Source organism: Centrocercus urophasianus, unplaced genomic scaffold (assembly GCF_019232065.1).
Source record: "Centrocercus urophasianus isolate 14NV4802_14NV808 unplaced genomic scaffold, USGS_Curo_1.0 seq_11, whole genome shotgun sequence".
NCBI classification, from domain to species: Eukaryota; Metazoa; Chordata; class Aves; order Galliformes; family Phasianidae; genus Centrocercus; species Centrocercus urophasianus.
In genome coordinates this window covers 68,348,444-68,368,471 of record NW_024884253.1, presented here as the reverse complement: position 1 = coordinate 68,368,471, position 20,028 = coordinate 68,348,444, and the positions used below count along the sequence as shown (strand labels likewise).

The following is a 20,028-nucleotide window of genomic DNA, read 5'->3' as shown; positions in this document are numbered from 1 at the left end:
CACTAGCAATTACACCTTAAAACAAGTCTCTGACAAGAGAAGCACTGTACACAAAACAACTATTTCTCAAATACTGAGGAGGTATTTCTGCCCCTGCTGTCATGTGATGGATACATTCCAATTTATTAGGCTGTCAGTGAAATACGTGGACTCATTATCAAAATTTGTTCCATATGAATTAAATAGACAGTTTGGGCACATACATTAAATATTTGAAAGTAATAATAAAAAGTCTCCCAGTAGTCTTCCCATAAAAGCCATGAAATACTGAGGCTGAATAGTCTTAAAAACAGACATAGATGACAAAAATGCACGAAAGCATGTCTGCCTGGAAATTTAAATAGAGCACGCATTAATAACCAATAGCACAAAATTTGCATGTATTATAGCATACTGGTACCAGTGGTTCTGGGATAGGGTATCTGTGATGTTCCAGTATAATGTGGTGGTGTTTTGCTAACTTTTATTATGTAGCTACAAGATGTGAATTTGTGAGTAACTCTGAAGTAGAAAAAATCATGATGTATTACTTACATTAGAGCAAGCTCTACCTCTAGGACAAGGATCTTAGTTTGAATTAATATCTGTTTGAGATTTCTCATGTTTCCAATATTTTAATTTTCCTTGTGCTCTCAAACCAAGAACCGTGCCACAACTGTATCAAAACTGTGCCAGTGTGTCAGAGTCATTTTTCAGAGATGAGTGAAAATGGAAATGAAGTCCTTGGGGTTACATCAGCAGTGAATTTATCTCAGGGCAGCATTAGGGGAATGCTTCCAGAAGTGGAACCTTTTCTGCAATAATCTTGCTCTTGTTAAATCTACCAGAAGAATAGTTAGCTCTACTGATTTGCTGTAGAAACAAAATTTTTCTTAGGACAGCTCTCAGTTTGACCCTATGAAAAGCAGAAAATTTCCCGAATTAAGGAATAGAAACGTGTACAAAGGCGCTAATGAGACCTTATCATGCAAAGAAAAGATGTTAGATTTGTATTGGTGATGCATTTAGTAAGCAAACATTATCATCTTATATCTCAGTGCGTGCAGCTAGATTCTCTCCATATAGAACAGTGATGGAAGTTTTATCTTAGGAAAATAACTTAAATTTTGTAGGGTCAAATAAATACTGTTTCAAACACAAATGAGACAATTTATTTCCTGTGACAGTGCCCCTAAATTATGAATATTTAACATCTTCCTTTACAAGTTGAACGAGTATGTGGTGTTTTTTTTTCCCCCTTGTCAAGCTGGTGGTTTAATCAAATTATGTAAATCGTCTTCAACAGTGTCAAATCAGTTTTGAGTCTTATGATATGTAGTGTTGGTCAAATAAAAAATCAATTAATTTGTAGATCAAAGCAGTTCTATAGGAACTCTGACGAAAATTAACCATGTAATTTATTTTTACTACCATTCTTACACACATCCTCCTCTCTTCCCAGGGCCCTCACGAGTTTTCAGCTCAGGGAGGCTTCCTGAGCTACAAGTTGAAAATCCCAGCTCTCCTACTGGTAGAGCTATACAGAACTTGGCTGACATAACAAGGCTACTGTCCATTACACATTTAAGTCAGGCCAAGTTTCATGTGTTCATGGCAGAAATATTAGAGCTGTTGCTCCTTGGAGCAGCCATCCAGATTTTCTTATACCTCAAGCTAAAGGATATAACCAGTGGCTGCTAACGGAAGCATTGTGCTGTTCTGACAAAGGACTGAAACTGTGCACTTTACATAAGGTGGGGTACTATAGGAGAAAGAAGTATCGGTCTGTTCTGTATGTGTGTGCAGTGCAAAGCAGAGTCTCACTGATCCTAATAATCTACTTGTGCTTACCCCTGGCCAGTGATAGACACTGCGTTCAGCAGAGTAACAACTATAAAGAAATGTGGTTTGGGTTTGTTTGGATCGTTTGGAGGTGGGGCTTTCTTTTACACGCCAACAAGATTTGGTATGTGCTACAGACTGATGTAATCACTGAAAATGATAACTATTAATTTGTTTATGCTGCATACAACAAACAGGAGTAGATGTAAAGAGTATTTCTGTTTATTCTTGAGCAGTGTTTCATATGTTCATAGAGCAAAAAAAAGTAATGGAGTTTGGGCGAACCACTGTTGAAAGTGGTTTTAACACCTGTACTACATCTGATGTTAACATGGTATTTCTGAGAAGCTAATAATGCAAATGACTGATTAAATACTAAGTGCAAAGAAATAGAAATGTTTGAAGATAGGATTTGTACCTGAATGGCACAGTGATAAGATTCAAATCCTACTATACGCATTGTGTTGGTAACATTATGGTTTTATAATCAGTAATACTTTTGCATGATATAAATTGAGTAGTTTCTAAGATCTCACTACAGAATGAACTCGATAACTTCTAAGTTTAACATTACAGTACAAAGCTTGCATCTCTGCTGTAAGCATTCTGTTGCAAATGACTGTCCATATTTCTACCACAGCAGGCAAAATTGTGAAAAAAGAAAATAATGTAGTATTTAATGGTAAATGATATGATTTTCCTCTTACCTTTGCTTTCAAATATGGACATACACAATGAAACTTACAACTTCAGAATTTCAGAATTAAGATCTTCAATAAGTACTCATATACTAATTTATCAAAACTTTTTAAAATTCTCCAAAAAATCTGATTAATTTATCATATTATATACAATAATCATACCGGATTATTTTGTTCATAAAACATGATGTAGATTCGATTACTAATTACATTTATTTTTTTCCTACTTTTCCTGTCCTTTTCATTCTGAGTGATGTGCTCTGGTGATGATTGCTGTATGCAGATTTCTAGCACAGCTGCACTGAAGATGACTCATGAGTTGTCTCATTGACCTCAGCTACCACCTCGTCAGGCCTTCATCCTCACTGTTCTTGTCTTCCAACACAATGAAATCTGCCATTTTCCCTTATCAGTAACACTGTAGAACTGCATGTAGCACCTCACATATCTCTGCTGAAAGGTTCTACAGGAATGCTAACCTTGCCCCATAGTCATACTGTGGCATACAATATATGTAAACTCTCCAAACCTGCTCATTTGTCATTTTCACAAGCACTATATGACTTTCAGGAGTGATTTTGAGAAAACAATATTTGTTCAGACATGAAAAATGTTACAGTAATCAGCAGTGTTTTTTTGTGTCTTCAATTAAATATGACATGACATGGCAATCGTAAAAATTGCAGAATGGCCTGGGTTGAAAAGGAGCACAATGTTCATCTAGTTCCAACCCCTCTGCTATGTACAGGGTTGCGAACCACCAGACCAGGCTGCTCAGAGCCACATCCAGCCTGGCCTTGAATGCCTCCAGGGATGGGGCATCCGCAGCCTCCTTGGGCAACCTGTTCCAATGTGTCACCACCCTCTGTGTGAAAAACTTTCTCCTAATATCTAACCTAAACCTCCCCTGTTTCAGTTTAAAACCATTCCACCTTGTCCTATCACTATCTATTCACGTTACACGTTGCTCCTTTCATTTTATATTTTAAGTTCTGGAAGTTAGGGCTATGTGCAACAGTTCCTTACAGAATATCAGGAGTATACGTCAGAAGGGCTTCATTTTTTGTCAGTACCGTGCATACAACTAAGGATATGTGGAAAACTACACTGTCATCTCTGCACTGTGGTCATGCAGTGTAGTACTGGATCGTTAGTAAAGTCACAGGAACACAATGAACGAAGTGAAGTTGCTGCATGTTGTATAGAATTAACTTATGCAGTAGAACTGTTCCTTTAGAGAGGGCTTCTTCTAGAAAACAGCAGTTTCCTTGGCTTTTCATTTAATGCAGTGATTTTAAGAACCAATGCACGTTTATTTGTAATTCCTTGAGTTATGAGTTGTGCAGTGGGAGATGAGCTCTGTAAGTGATGATATTCATATTGTCTTTATACATATACTGAGCTTTTATTATCATTGTTTCATTCTCATAAGGACATGATGTAGCCCATATCTGAAGTCTCCAACTCATGTAATATGGAAATATTAACAGAGGCCTTATGTGTGAAGTGCTTGACCATGCAATTGTATAAATGTGGCTTGCTCCAAAATAGTATCAATAACCAATGAGATTACATGCAATGATGAAAATGGTGCTAATACAGTCTTGCATGTTTTCCCTGTACTTCTTCTCCGTCACCCTTTTTGACTGTATCTTCTGAATTCTCCCTTCGTTTTCTTCCAACAAAGGCAAATATGCCATGAGGGATCTGGTCCACCGACTGCCAGGCGCTAACAACAGCAACAGCTCAGCAAGCAAGGCCATGTCTGATGACACCGTTACTGCCATTTGCTGCACGCTGCATGAAGTCATCACTAAAAACATGGAGAATGCCAAGGCCTTACGAGACGCAGGCGGCATTGAGAAACTGGTTGGCATATCTAAGAGTAAAGGAGACAAGTATGTTTTGCAAATCCTCTTGCACCCTTTTTAACATCTCCAGTAGTTCTAACTAGTTCTTAATGTGTTTGCCTCCTCTCTGCAATCGTGAGTTGAATACTTTGGTTTCATCACAAATCATGTGCCCAGCGTGAAAGGTAACAAGAAACAATGGCAGTAGCAAAAGCCCCTGCTATAGCCTCTTTTTGAGGTACCATCAGTAGTCACGTGCACTGTAAGAAAGAGCAACTATCTCCAGTAACTGCTACCTCAAAGCACTTCCAGAAGATTCTGGTAAACATTAGGGACCAGAGTTTTTGGACTGCACTGTACAGGGATCCCATGAAAGGCAGGGATGTTGCTGTAGTTCTCTTACTGCTCCTCCTGCTCTGGTTGTATAGTCCCTCTTCACCACACCCAAGCTTTTCCCAGCCACTATCTTGCTGGTAAGGTGGACTGTAGAAGATAAATGGATCCATGGATATTGTCAACACCTTGCTTCCAAGAGAGTATTAGGATACCTGCAGGCTACTTGGTGATGCTCTAAAACCAAAAAATCCTTCACGCAACTGTGACATTTTTAGAGCAGCCATGGTTTCATCTTGTCCATTTTCTTATGTGCATGCTTTTCAGGAAGAGTTCACTCTTCATCCTTCTTTTGCCTAACTCAGCCTGATTCTCGTATTTGTCAGTCTGCAGGAGTATAATGCAATAGGACTATGGCAGTTTGAAAACAAAAAGCCTTCACTATAGTGTAGAAAACTTCCATCAGTGCACCTGCTGGAAGCTGTCATCACACAGCCTACTGCAGCATCGGAGCTCAAAGAGAGCCCCCACAAAACCAACGTAAAGGAAAGATTTATGCACCCTACATTTGGTTTGAGAACACCTCTGATTGGAGCATTACCAATATAATTTAATCGTATTTCTTTTTCTCTGTTGTCACTCTTTTGTTTCATACCAAATTCATTACTGAAGCATTCTCACACTGACTGTAGAGGGCAAAAAGTGTGGGAGCTCCCATGCTCTGCTAATTCATTTACATTTGCACTATTTATTATTATTAAATCTATTTGATTTTTTAATGCATTTTTGCTAGATCAAGTGTGCAGGTTGCAGACAGGTTCACATCCATCTCTCATAAGATGTGTCTCCTCAAAATAAAGCATTTGTCTACCTACCTATTCATTATCTGGCAGAGTCCATTAATACCTGTTGAGTCTGGAATTTTCAGAGTATCACAGACAGTCTTAGGAAGATCTGAGAGTATAGTTCCCTAAGTGTTTAGCCCAGGTACTGTTAAATAATTATACAATGCCTTCCAAAATAGTGATATTTGTCCTCATCCAAAGTACTTTGATGTGCAGTCAGATGTTCTTATTGTTACAGGAAACAAAATTATAGAACAAGAGAACCTGTCAGCTCACAGTGATACTAATGCCCATTTTAAGTAAAAGTTTTATTTTTCAACTCTAAGAATGTTAGTATTGTTTACCATTGCTTTGGTTTGCTTTCTTGCAGATAACTCACTGTTTAAAAATCAGAATTGTTAGTTGTTGGACTGATAGGAAGTTCTTACATTCTCATACAGTAAAAAACTTCAGTATGAATTTGTCTTTTCTGGGATGAAGCATCTGTTTCTGCAAGTGCAGGACCCTGGCCTGGCCATGCATTGTGGTGCAAGTGTAATGCACAAAAGTGTCAGTGCTCCAGACTGGCCTCACTAGCCTTTGGAACGTGACCATGGTTGTCACACATTCCCAACATCAGACAGCAAGAGAGGACTGGCGTTTACAAGGTCGTATTGGCCACACCCAAGTCTTTACCTAGCTCCCATTTCTCCTCAATATTCACATTGTGGTTGATGCATTTGTGGTTACTCCATGGTTATTCCAAGCTACCAATGCCTCACTAGCCAGTATGGCTGGGAGTATAATAAAAACAACAATTCTCGATATTGTTTATCAAATTCCTATTTATTCGTCAGTTACCCACTTATTACTGTATTCTTGATGAGAAATGGGGAAAAAAGAAGAAAAACACCGGATAAATAGTAGGAAAATGCTGCATAAGATAATAGACTCAGTTATGCCATGAACGTCATTATTCCAGCTTTACTCTCAGCATCCCCGTGGCCATTGTCAGAGGTCACAGCACACCACAGATCAGCTAAGAAGACTTGCTGCCCAAACCAGTAACATATTCTGCTGGTTTTCTGGTTTTCTTTTTGATTTGCAGTCCTCTGCCTTTTCTGAGTAAAGCATTAATCTCCTCAGTGGCTGCCCCAAACTTGATCATTCCTCACTTCAGACTTTGGCTTTTCTAGGTTTTCTAGTACTTTGCTGCTTTATACAAAATACTGGTGCAGTATAGGAGCTTAAGTACGTAATGTATGCTCCCTTAATGGCCTGGGTTTTCTTCCCAGTCCCTTTCTTTTCAACTGTATTTCATTGAGCTAAATGCTCTTAGAGTTCTTCTGTTGTTTTAGGTGGAGTTTTTTTGTTTTGTTTTGTTTAGATTTTAAACATTACGTTTCCCAAGAGGTATATACGAATGAGTGAAACAATAGTTTAAGAGCCTCTTTCAAAACCTGCTTGAAGAGAAAGTTCATGTGAAGTTATGATTTTTAGCATAACATCAATAGCAGCCGTCATTAATAGTATGTTGAGTGTAAGATGCAAATCCTAGTTGGGATTCCCAGTGAAATTCACTGTGACTTTTATAATTAGTTGTATTTCTGCATCTGGACTGCCCTGCAGATTGAAACACAGTGCTCACCACTCATCTAGAGTGTTTCTCCTGGCTGCTGCACAGGGGCGCGTAATGCCATCTGTCATGACTTGAAGTCCGGTCATTTACAGAGAAAGAAATTCTGGCTCTAAATTGTCCTGGATGCCAAAAGTTTTAGCCAGGACATTCTTTCAGATGTACATAATGCCAGCCAGTTCCTCAACAGTGTTCCTGTTCCTGCCTCTCCCATTCCTTTTGCTGTGCTCTCAATATGAGTCCTCATTCTCACTATGATGAGAAATACACATTTTGCTCCTCACTGAATAGTTAGTACGTAGTGCTTGCTTGTAAGAACATTGCTTTCTGAGATGCCAACAAAAGATCTTAATGTACATTGATACCACAATTTCATTTGTGGGTTTAAGATCATAGTAATGCACTTGAAAATTAGGATGAATGGAGACTGGAACCCAGCACTCTCTTTCTCACTTTTTTGTTTTCTCTCTCTTTTCAATATATGTGTGTAACAGGCATTCGCCAAAAGTGGTGAAAGCAGCATCTCAGGTCCTCAATAGTATGTGGCAGTACAGAGATCTGAGAAGTCTCTACAAGAAGGTAAGGCTTGAGTTTTTTTCCAGATTTGTCATCTTTCATGTGATTACCAGAACTTGGGTGCTGAGAGACTTTAGGGGCCAAAACTTCTATAAGAACTGAAAATTCACCTGAAGTTTAAAATTTCTCAGACTTGGAGCTGTAGATTTTTTCTTTTCCCAATTCTACTTTTAATATAGGAATATTTCCTTCGGGGAAAAAAAAAAAAAAAAAAAAAAAAAAAAAGCATCGTGATGAAAATGGGAAATGAATTTGATTTTCTAAAGAATTCATTCAGAGACTGCTTGATCTGGCAGCCCTGGAGAGTGAAGTCTTCTGTACGTAGAACAAACCTATGCAGGCTCTCCTACTGTTTCTTTCTTTCTTACACCTCCTCATACTGTCCAGAGGAGGTTACCAGATTTTCAGCCCTTCAGCTCCCAAATTTCCTCATGAGATTACCAACAAGAGTATCTGAAGATGTGACCCTTAGGGACCACTTGTGAAGCTGAGCTGAAACTTGATAGCTTCGCTTCCAGTCAGCTGGCAGACAGTAGCATCAAGTACTTGGTTTTTAGACAGTCTGTGGAGGGTACCACATAATTCTCACAGGCCTGCTAACCTCTTAAAAATGAATTGCAGTGCTGGTAATGTGATCCTGTGAAAGAAGTTTCCTATAGTTTTTAAAAATAAGTGTCTACTTAGTAAACGACAGTGTATCCAAGTATTTATTGTGGAATATTTCCAAACTGAATTACACCATGGTTATACAGTATAACTACACTGCTTGTGTAATTATCATTCTGCAGGCTTAGTTCTCAAAGGTCTGCTTACTGTGTGGAATTTCACAGTTGATATAGTTGCTATTTGTGGTCTCAACAAAGAGGGCTAAGAACTTCATCTAGCAGAAGAGTTCAGGTCCTGGTTAAGGCTGGGATGTAAGAGAGGGAAAGTTCACAGTGGTGTAGTCCATGCTGTGTGTGTTTTGTACAAGGAGTGAACTTAGTTATGTGGAATTTTTGCACTAAATCTCAAACTCTCTGAAGCTGACCTTCTACTTGAAATGCTGTTCTTCTGCATGCCTCAGCTCTGCTTTGCATCTCTCTGAGGAGCAAGGAAGACAGTTACTGAGTTTCTCCCACTGTTCACTTCCATTAGTTTCAATCACCCTTTGGAATCATAGGGGTACAGTATGTAAAGGCATTCTGAGTAATGTGTGATTCTCAGTTGTCCCGTTATGAAGTGGAAGCAAAAGCAAACAGGAGCTAAAGCAGACTTTTCTTGAGGCAAGGCAGGAGCAGGATTGAGGTCCGCATAGCCTGACTTTCAAGCATGTGGGCGGCTGCACTGTAAGAGGCTAAACTTTATTACGCCGTAATCTGTTCGAGGTTCATACCATGGCTAGCTGATTTTCAGCCTTCTAGCTTTATATGTATGTTGTGATGGATAAGTGGTTCCTGAGGTTGCTCCATGCACAAGGTAATCTATATGCTGTGTGGCTTTTAAATATATTACTACCTAAAGGACATTCTGTTGGCTGCCAATGTGAATGTGCCCAGTGATGTACTTAAATACTAGGTATGCTTGGATACTAAGCACCTTGCATGCTTAGAAGAACATTTTCTGAGGCCACAAATGCATGCTTGTGGTATGGAAAATAGGGCAGGCTATACTTTGAGGTAGCTTCCAGGATATTCTTAGAGAGTCTGATTGTCTGCATTCTCAGGAAGAGGTTTAAAAATCACAGTATTGGCTAATTCCTACAAACTTCACTAAATCTTGAAATGAAGTTCATTCTCTGCTACAAGGGCTGCTCTGAAAGTAATGCCTCCTATTTAAGTATGCTGGCCCTTAATGCCAGAGGTGGATGCTAGTGATGTGGCAGCAGGTGGTATGGTAGAGGATGAACCTTTCCACCAGTATTCCATTCCAATTTGTTGCCGTGTGACAGATGGCAGCAGAGGGGCAATCTGACAAGATGGCATCTAACATGGAAGTGCGTATGAAGCAAAGGTGTGTCACTGAATTCCTCCATGTGGAAAAAATGTACCCATGACATTCGTCAGTGCTCGCTGAATGTTAATGTAGCCCAAACAGTGCATGTGAGCACAGTGAGGGGTGGGTGGTTCGTTTCAGCAGTGGTGATAGCAATGTGAAAGACAAGCCATGTTCCGGACAACCATTCACAGCTGACACAGCACAAAATGAAGAGCATTTTTATCTGCTCATCAGTGCAAATCTGCAGATTATGACCAGGGAACTCTGTATAGAGATGAATATCAGCTTCAGTGTGTTGGAAATGATTGTGGCACCGTTGGAATATCACAGATTTTGCACCAGGTGGATCCCCAGATTGCTCACAGAAAAAAGCACTGTATGCAAGTTTGGCAGAACGTCTTGAACCAGTACAAGGCTGAAGGTGACAGATTCTCAGATCACATCATTCACAGTTATAAGATGTGGTGTCAGCACTACGGCAGTGTGTGGATAACAACATGTTATTCGCCATTGAAGAAAAATCCGCCATTGAAGAAAAAGTTTGAGACACAGCTCTCAGCAGGTAAATTGATGTACATTCTCTTTTGCAGTAGGAAAAGGGTGATTCTTCTGGATTTCCCAGAACCTGCACAAAACTGTCAACTCTGTTACATCACAATGCTGGCTAAGCTGAAGGCTCCAATTCCAGAGTCAGACCAGAGAAGACAGCTTTTCTCTTGCAACACAGTAACACCATGCCAGTGTGAAAAACATGGAGCACATTGCCACTCTTGGCTGGACTGTTCTATCACTGTATAGTCCAGATTTGGTGCTTTCTGACTTCCATCTGTTTGAGACAATGAAAGATGGACTGCATTTCCTTAGCAACAACACTGTTATAGCAGCTGTGAAACAGTGGGTTACCTCCACGTGCTTGGATTTTTACAAGCGTAGCATGCATGCTCTTGTTCATCACTGCTGAAAATGCATAGCTAATGGTATTGGCTGTGTTGGAAAACAGCACTTTTCAGCAGAGAATTTGCTCTTTCAAATTATTTGCTCTTTGTATCAGCTGTAGTTTCTATGGAAATAAGTAGGAGGCATTACTTTCAAAGTGACCTATGTCTATACTTACATATTCATACATCATTATATATGCTGCCAAGCATCATATCCGTGCAATTTCTTGTACTCCAAATGTTTGGATAGTTTACTTAAAATTCTCTTTAAAAAAAAAGGGCATGCACTAACCTTAACAAAGTCACAATATTTGTTAGACTTGCCTGTAACAGGCTGTTGTGCTGGATGCCTGTATTTTGGGACTGTTGGAAAAATAATGTTTTTATAATTGGAAAGATGCAAATGTTTGCATTATTATAATAGTCAGCTAGTTATGCAATAAAATTGCCCAGTATTATCTTTGTCCAATTAAGATATCTGTGCTAGTAAAATTGAGTGACCATACGGCTGACAGTATAATACAATCAGCACTTGACAGTATCTTGCATTTTCACAGCTTTTTTTAAGGGCGGGTAAATCCCACTGCATATATTCATTTGCAATTTCTTTCTATGTATTGAAGTATCTGTACAATTATTTTCAAAGAATTGGTGGCATATAGAGACACAGTTTTATATTGTAATACAGGCAAATTACAAGTATCACATCATATTTAAGGAAAATCAACAGCACTTGCCTTGCTGTTCAAGAAATAGTGTAACCGAACAATTTGAATTATGGTATGTTTTATAGCTGCATGTTTAAAGTAGATTAAATAAGGAGAAATAAAAAGAATGGAACATCCTTTGTAGTAATGGGGAAAGGACAGTGCTTATTTAAGTATTATACAGTAGTAATCAATAGATTTAGCTCAATTATATGATTACATCACTAAAAACATGAAAACGTTACGCACTCTTCTACATTTGCTCAACATTACAGGACTCACTTCACAGTTGGCAGAACATAATCTGCACTGACTGAAGGTACATCCAGAGGTGGGGGTTGTTGTAGAAAGTCACTTAATGATTTGCCAGACTTGTGAAGAAAGCCAAGGAGTGCATAGGCACCAATTTTCTTCTTGCAGCAGTCCCTGATAGATTCCTGTCTGTGAAGTGCAGGGAATTGCAAAAGTTAAATCTTGTTCCCTCACTGCTGCCATGAACAGGATTGCCATAGGTAGGGTAAGCAGTGCAAGCCCCATCCCATCGTGGGTAAGCATGCCCTTCAGCTTCAACCAGGGCAACATTAATATGCCTGTGTAGTTAAACCTAAATTATGCAGCCTCTAAAGAAGCTTTAAGAACTCCCTGTTGCATACAAAATAACCAAAATAGACAGATTTCAGGGTGCCAACTTCAGCCATGCTGCTTAAAAGAATAGTCTGATTTCGTTGTGCCACTCTGTGTCTGACAAGCATTGCCCATTTCTCTGGGTCAACGAAAGCCAAAATCTGCTGCCGTAACCACAGTGAGATAACTTTATTGACCAAATCAAACAATATGCCTTGTCTCAGTGTGTTCGTGTATTTGGCTAAGAGTGCATAGAGTATTCTGTTTCGAGACAATAAAAATTTAAGGTCCTATCTAGCTTTTTTATCCTGAAAAATGAAAAACAAAACAAAACCAAAACACTAATGGGTGAGATAGAAGGCATGGGATATCAAATCTGGTAAACCAACTTAAGTTAGGGATATAAATGTTTCTTGGAAAAGAGTTTTACATTATGCTGTATTTAATCAGAAAGGGAATACTAGTAAGACTTACGTTTTCATAAAAGGTCACTTATTTTATCTGCTTCTGTCCTCAGGAGTCCCTTCCTTAACACTTAAAATCTGATTTTCAAAAGTTGTTACTGGTTGTGTAATCCATAGACAGAGGGCGTACCAGTGACTCAGCACTTACATAAAACAAGTAGGGGAGCTGCCTAGCTTGTCCTTGTGCTTGGGAGTTGTGGTCCACCCTTCTTAACTATCTGGGCAACCTGTACTGTCAGTGGGAGGACTAAGTGCAACTTAAGGTCTCCAGTGAGACTGAAAACCAGGTGTGAATATGACTGTAGGAGAGCAGATTTCGATTAGCTGCAGATGGTAGGCTATCTATCTCAATATTCAAGAAATAACCAACTGTTCTCAAACACTTGTTAAATTACATGAGGAAATTTGAGCAAAAGGGTTGTGCAAAAAGGGAAACTAAATGAGTTTAACATGAAAGAAAATTCATTAGCCTAAAACAAGCTACAGTTAGCTTAAATGCTTGTAACATGAAAGAGCTGAAGGAACTGTCAGGAAGAATGTTTTCTTTTAATTATTTTGCTTTGCCTAACCACTTAGACTGCAACAAAATGTCTCTTTACAGTCTCTTATTACGTTTACAGTTAGTCTGTCTTCCAGGGTGTAAGTAGAGATCATAAAGAATTTGTAGGAATTATTTTTCCTTTCCATTTATTATCATAGGTTTCTGTTCTGCATGGAATAATAGAAATATTTGTCCTCTTCAACCACTGTATGAAAAAAATGCAACCAATTACTTCAAACTAGGGAGGCTGACAAAGGTGATGGTCCTTCAGTGTGTACCATGCCATTTACAGTAGGAAGAGTATTATGAGAGGCATTTAATGAAGTCAGAGTAGTCACTCTGAAGATGGCTTTGTCTGTTCGTCGGCTGGAAAAGATATTTAAAATTGCCTGAAGCCTTACAAGCTGTTAAGTGGGTCTAGATCTAGGGGAGGACACTCTTTTCATGTGACTTTCAGAATAATAAACTGATGAATCTATGAGAAGGTCCTTTATTGCTAAATGTTCCAGGAAAATTGCCAGCAATAGACTTTAAAGCTCTAGTCAAGGTGCTTTAAAAATCTAACGTCTTTCTTCAGTAAAATATACCTGTTCACTCTTTAGAGCTATTAATTGCATCACGTTAACATGCAGAATTGGAACACAGCTTTTGGATTTTCTTCTGGTGATGTTATCACCAGTCAGACATCCTCTGAAAAGGTGCTGTTTTTAGTTTAAATTTATCTGATGAAAAGGTCTGTGCAGAACTTAAACCCTATATCAAGATCTCAATTCCAAATCCAGAACATTAAAGTATGTCAAAAAGGTGGCTTAACTTGAAGGACTATACATGTGCTCAAATTGATAATGTACTGATCTTTCAGTGAGACTAAATGTATTACTATATAATGGTGGAGGCTTTTTTCTAGATGTATATGTCGCCCTTTCAGAGCAAGGGTGCATTAATGTAAGGTAGCCCCTCCACTGACGGTAATATAAAACTGAATTGTCTTTACAGAGAAGGCATTGTCTAGAGCCCATTTTTATATTAACTTTGAAAATGCAATACCTGATTAATAAATGATTGACTGATTGATTGATTTATGGCAGTGGGCGGCCCCAAGCTTCAGTGTGGCTGAGGACAGAGGATTTTCACCAACCCACCACTCTGGGTCATGGCACGCTCAGCATACTCTCTCCCAGAGCCAAGAAACCAGAATCTATTCCCCATCCCAGGTATTCTGGCTGTCAGCTGATCAGTGTTGAATTGTTATGTTTAATGCATATTGAGGTTTGTACCCAGAAGAATTCTATGGAAGATGTTTGAATGAAAAGTAGGAAAACCCTATTAGAGGATATATTTTAAAATTATACATTTTATTTTAGTAAACTCTATAGTTCCTAGATTGAAAGCTGCTCACTTCACTTAAGGAGCAGTCCCATTCATTTCTGCACTGTAAGATATGCAGAGCTTTGCTCTTTCAGGGCAGCATACACCAGAGAGGGACAAGTGAGGTCCATTCAGATCCCTTTCAGTCTTCATTATTTCTGTAACTCATTTTTTTGATTGTTAGACCCTTTCAAACAGAATGGCAGATATTGATAAGCACTGTGTTGCAGTAGCAGATTAAATATATTAAACATTTTGCTTTCTTTTCTGTCACTTCTTTAGGAGAAAAGCAATAGCTCAGTATTTCAGTATGAGGATCCTAGGGGAACTAGGAAATCACAGGAAAATCAGTGTGTGCAGTAGTCAATGAAATTCTCAATATTACAATTTCCAAAATCTTTGTTAAGAAAGAGCAAAGGAGATTTCCATCAACCTTAAGTCCAATTAATGAGAATTAGCACAACTGTATAGTTTTTACTAAAGGCATTATTTAATTTAGGTACTAAAATTCCTTTACTTAACCAAGTATAGTCTTTTCTTTTTCTTCCAATATGTTTTTAATGATAAAGTGTGACTGTGTGGCATTACTGCAAGAACAAAATAACATCTTCTATCTTCATGTGACATTCAAATAAATCCATGTAGGAACCTTCACATATATGTATTATTTATGATAAAATATGTGGAGAAAATAGAATTTTATGTCTTCTTGCTGGTAACACAGAACACAGCAGTTAAGCTACATTATTTCAATTTGCTTTTTCTATACTGAATTTGCCTGGAAGAGGAAGGTGTCAGAGGAGATCTCATTTTAATACCTCAGCCATAAATATCTTTCAAGGTTAGAGTAAATCCTTTTTATCTCCGTGTATCAGGAGTATGATTTTTTGAATTGTGAAGCATTTCATCATGATGTGTGACATTCCCTTATTTTGTTCAACTGGAATTAAGCAAATTCCTAAATTGATATTAAATAAAGGAAATTTGGAAATTTTATGTGGGCCTAACCTATTCAAGCCTTTGAAAAGCATCACCTGAGTAATACTGAAGATATAGATTCTGTAAACAATATAGCAAAAGAAATTATAGTCTTCAAATAGATGCTTTCTATTTTTTCTTTATCAGTCTTTCATGTCTAAAAAGAGATTACTCACTTTTAAATGAGCATTTTAACTGGAACTTTTTTTCACTTGACAGTCCAGTTAAATACTCAACCATGAAATTGTCACTGGTTTCAGTACCATAGAAAAATTGGTATTCTTGATTTTTGTGTTCTGTATTATTAACAGTTCTAGACTTGATGCCATATATTTGTTTCTAATGTTTATGCAAGGTAGGTTTACTTTTCCCAACGCATATGCAAATATGTATTTTTTAATTAAAGACATATTTTATATTCCACAGACGATAACAAGTGTTAGCTGCAGGCCAAAGAATTATTTGTTAATCTTTTCTCAACTTTTCTTTAAGGCAGAAGACACATCAATGAGGAGTGATGTGTTAGACTGGAATTTTGTTTTTCTTAGCTTTGTATGATTTTTTACAACCCAGTTAGCACAGGGCTCCATCACTGCACAGTGTAAACTTATTGTTTCACTTACCTTTCTTTTGATGGCATATCTCTTCCCAAGGATTGATTCTCTAAGAATCATTCTGAACTGCCAAGTAATTTTTAACACTTGTGGTTTTTTTGTTGCCAGCTTCCTGCTTAAGTCATATACTGTTTATGCAATTGAAATGTAGCTATTTCAGGCAAAATCACTGACTCTGAAGAGGAAATTCTGCAGATAAATGGAGCTTAGCTATACAAGGAAAAATAGTTATTCGGTTGTTTCAGTTATTTCAGTATTTATGGTTTTTGTAATAAGAATTTTGTTTTTTTTTCTACTGTATTTTAAATGTTAGCTGTAAGATACAGTCTACACTGAATTGAAGATTCCATACTGATGATAGTATATTTTCATTAAAAATATCCTGTGTAGCTGAAGCCAGACCTTGCACGTCCCTACACTATTTTGGTGGATGTGCTTTCACTGAATAATATCTAGAAAAATCAAATGTGATGGCTGAGCTCCATTAAACCCAAACTAATCATCCCACACTCCTTAAAAATACACATATACTTGTGTGATGACATATCTGCATCGTGCTGGTAATTATCTGTACTTGCATATATCTGTACATGTACATGAATGTGAAATGAACTCACAGCACAGCATAGACCTGGGAGGTGCTGCTGCCTTTAAGCACAATGTCTGAAGAAACGGAGATTGGGATTTGCTAAAGGAATAAACCTTCGTGGTTTGAGCTATGAGCTTAGAAAATAGCTGCAGCTGTGATTGACTGTGGCTTTTCCCCTGAGGGCCTTAAAGGTGCGATGGTGCTTTCCTTTAACATTCAGCTATGTAATAAGCAGTATTTCAGCAAGCAAACTCAGAACTGATTCTTCTCAATTATCAGCTTGAGTTTAGCAGAAGGCGACACCATTCTTATCCAAAACCTGCTTGTCTCAAGAGATGCTGATCATAGTTTGCCCAAATTCTTCTCTTGGATGACTAATACAAATGTGATGCCAAAGCATCTACTGCATTGGCAGTAAGCTTTTCTGTTTCAGTTGAAAACTCCATTCCATTTTTAGGTGACAAAGTGTAGATTTAGAAGACAGAAATTTAACCTCAGAGTTGCATTAAGTCTGTCTGTAAAGTACTCCACTCCACCTTTTGAATTTCTCTGAAGAAAATTGAAAATGCAGCCCAAGAGTCAGTATCTTTACCTTAGAGCCTTCCTTCTGAAGGGAATTACATCTTACTGAAGTTTCTGAAACATCCTTAGGGTAGAGAGTTGGAAGGGGTGTACAGAAGTGGAAGGTCACATCTACAGAATTTTCCCTCTGAAAGCACAATCCTTCAGAATAAGCCTACGGTTTAGTTCTTGAATACAGTGTATACCCAAAAAAATTATCTGCATGTCTTTTTGAACTGGGAACATTACTACTCTTCTTAAGTAACGTATGAAAATTGTAAAATATGCACGTAAATAGCATCAGTTACTAGCAGACAAAGTGTAACTTAATTCAGATGTTCAATACAGGAAAAAATCCAAAAATTCTTTAGATAGAAATGTTGTCTTGTAACAATATATGCTAGGGCAAACCGATTTTATTCACATCAATCCTATTCTCAAAAATTCATTTGAGAAATATAACTACCATACATAAGTGCAGCAACACAATCCTAGTGCAGCTATCATAATCTTAGCTCTTCAGGGTCCTGTGAGGAAATAAAAGTGTTTGTTTAATATGGCTAGTTCATGCAAATATAGTCAGATTTTGTTGAAATATTAAGCTGGTATGTCAGTGGCAAGTTCTCAGTTCTTTGATGTTCTGTCTGACCTAAAAATAGGCAGTGACAGAATTGCTGGAAAGTCCTCTGTATTTGTTTTGTCTCATCACCCTAAATCTGCTAACTGATAACCAAAGTGGCCTAAATATGTATTTTGAAAAGTCTCTTGTAGCACACATGCTTTGTTCTGAGTTCTTTTACTTCATTTATAAGATTATATCGTTCATTTTGATAGAAGAGCTGTAGATGCTTCCTGAAAAAAGGAGAAATGAAAAGTGTTATTGACAGTTTCTTAATTCATTTTATTACTTTTATTTTTACAGAGTACTTACAAAGAAAGCTGTGGTTTCCCCAGAGTAAAAGTTACAGGCTTTGGTGCAATACTGTGTTGCTTTTTGGGTTAACAATACTAAAATTCTCATTTACTGAACTAAAGACTCCTAGTGGTATTTCAGTAAAAAATAATATGCATTTCTCTTTCTTAATGTCTGTGCATGCTGATTAACTACATGTTCAAGGATAAACGCCCCTAAAACTCATGCAGCTTAGTAACAATCACTCAGATCTCTAACTCTAATTTAAACATATTTTGCAAGAACTTCTGAGTGGAAATCAGAGACAGCAGGGCATTATCTAGGGATTTTTCTGCAGATTCCTTGTTTGTCAGACAGTTGCACATTTGAATGAAGCAATCCCCAGTGTTCAGCTGCAGTGCTGCTCTTTAGGAGGCACAGAATCCTGTTGCTATTTTGTCACAGACATTGTCCATAAGCCTACCATTTTCATCAGAAACAACTGTGCAAGTTTGGTTCTGATAGTGATTTTATTGTGGTTTAGCAGGTATAACAGAAGAGCTGTATTTGTTTGATTTATGATTTGGTATATAAGTAAGAGTGAGGGTTGTTGATTGGTTTCTAATCTTTATAAAGATGGTGGGCTTAAGAAATAATCCCTGTGCATAAAACACTAATTGTCCATAAAATTTTGACCCTGGCAAGAGCAAGAGATTGCATTTCTAGGGCATTGATATGTTAAGAGAGATTAAATTGCATTACAAATGACAATACAAGTCAAAAATTATTGTAAATGCTTTCTGAGACATAAGTTTTCTATTGTTTACTACATGGAAGCAAAAATAGTTTTTCGAGATTTTTATCATTTAAATTGTAATTTACATACTTTATGCAGGGGAAATGGGAAGAGAACCGAAGTCATAGCTGAAGGGGCAGATACTGCCATCATTTCCTGTAAGACAGATTCAAATAACTTCATTTCTGTATGAGAGGCAAAGTGATACTTTGAGAAATGAATTTATTTCTTTTTATTGCTGTGTTTTGAAAGGTTTATTTGGTTGCATATAACCTCAGTGAACTGAATTATGAACTCTGCTGTATCTCAAGACTTGTCCTTCATGCTTTGCCTCATGTGCAGTTCCCCTTTCTAACAGCTGTTTTATTCATCACATTAGGTGTTGTTGTCCTCCCAACTCACCCAACAGGAAATCAATAATTAATTATGGATAGGCAAAGTGATGCCTCAGTGATTTCCTGAAACCTCCTGGAGTTGCACTGTAAAAAAAAAAACAGAGTTATTTGGCTGTTTTTCACTCAGATAGATTTGGCAAGTAATTAACATATCTCTCCCTTACTGTGAGTTTGTCCATCGCTAAAATCTAGGGATGAAATCTAAAATTACAGCAGGAGATTCTTGATCAGAAGCTGATCATGCTACAAAGTAAAAGCATTTGAAGAAAACCTGGCCAAGCAAGGCCATCTGAAGTATTTTGAAAGAGAAAAATGGGTAGTGCTCTCAGAAGACACTATAGTATCTCATGCATTGAGATGACAAGTATGAACCAGGGAGAAAAAAATATGAGAGATAAGGTTGGTGTTGAAGGCTGACGATCTGAGAGTAGTATATTGTCTCGCAGGGCCGCCAAGGTGTGAGCCAAAGGGTACGTGTCTTATGTAGCAAGGAATGAGTCCGACTGCTGATTCTGAGAATGGAACTTTAAAAATGCCCTGCAGAAAACTTAATAATCCTCATTCAGTGCCAGGCAGTTCTGCTATTGTAAATGACTGTCTGACTGGGAGACCTTCTTTAGCCTCACACCGCCCTGAATAGATGCTCCTCTTACAGCTTCATAAGAATTGAAGTTTTTCTGTGTCTGTGATGCAGATGGTTGGAAGTAAGGTGAGTTTATGCGTTTAAATTCAGAGCAAAAAGGAGAGAAACCCCAAGTTTAAGGCTCCTGCACATGATGAGAAAGGCACCTGACCTGGTGCACGGCCCAAGAGCAGTCATACAGATCTGGTGTAAGAATCCCA

At 37.9% G+C, this 20,028-nt stretch overlaps 1 protein-coding gene across 3 annotated transcripts in view; it reads left to right on the top strand.

Moving 5' to 3' along the window:
• Positions 1 to 20,028, top strand: part of CTNND2 (catenin delta 2) — a 507,709-nt gene that overhangs the window by 466,120 nt on the left and 21,561 nt on the right. For all 3 annotated transcript variants that reach the window (XM_042838959.1, XM_042838975.1, XM_042838967.1), the window contains exons 16-17: positions 4,210 to 4,420; positions 7,660 to 7,744. In XM_042838959.1, coding sequence (XP_042694893.1) covers positions 4,210 to 4,420; positions 7,660 to 7,744 — 296 coding nt within the window. The remainder of the gene's footprint in view (positions 1 to 4,209; positions 4,421 to 7,659; positions 7,745 to 20,028) is intronic.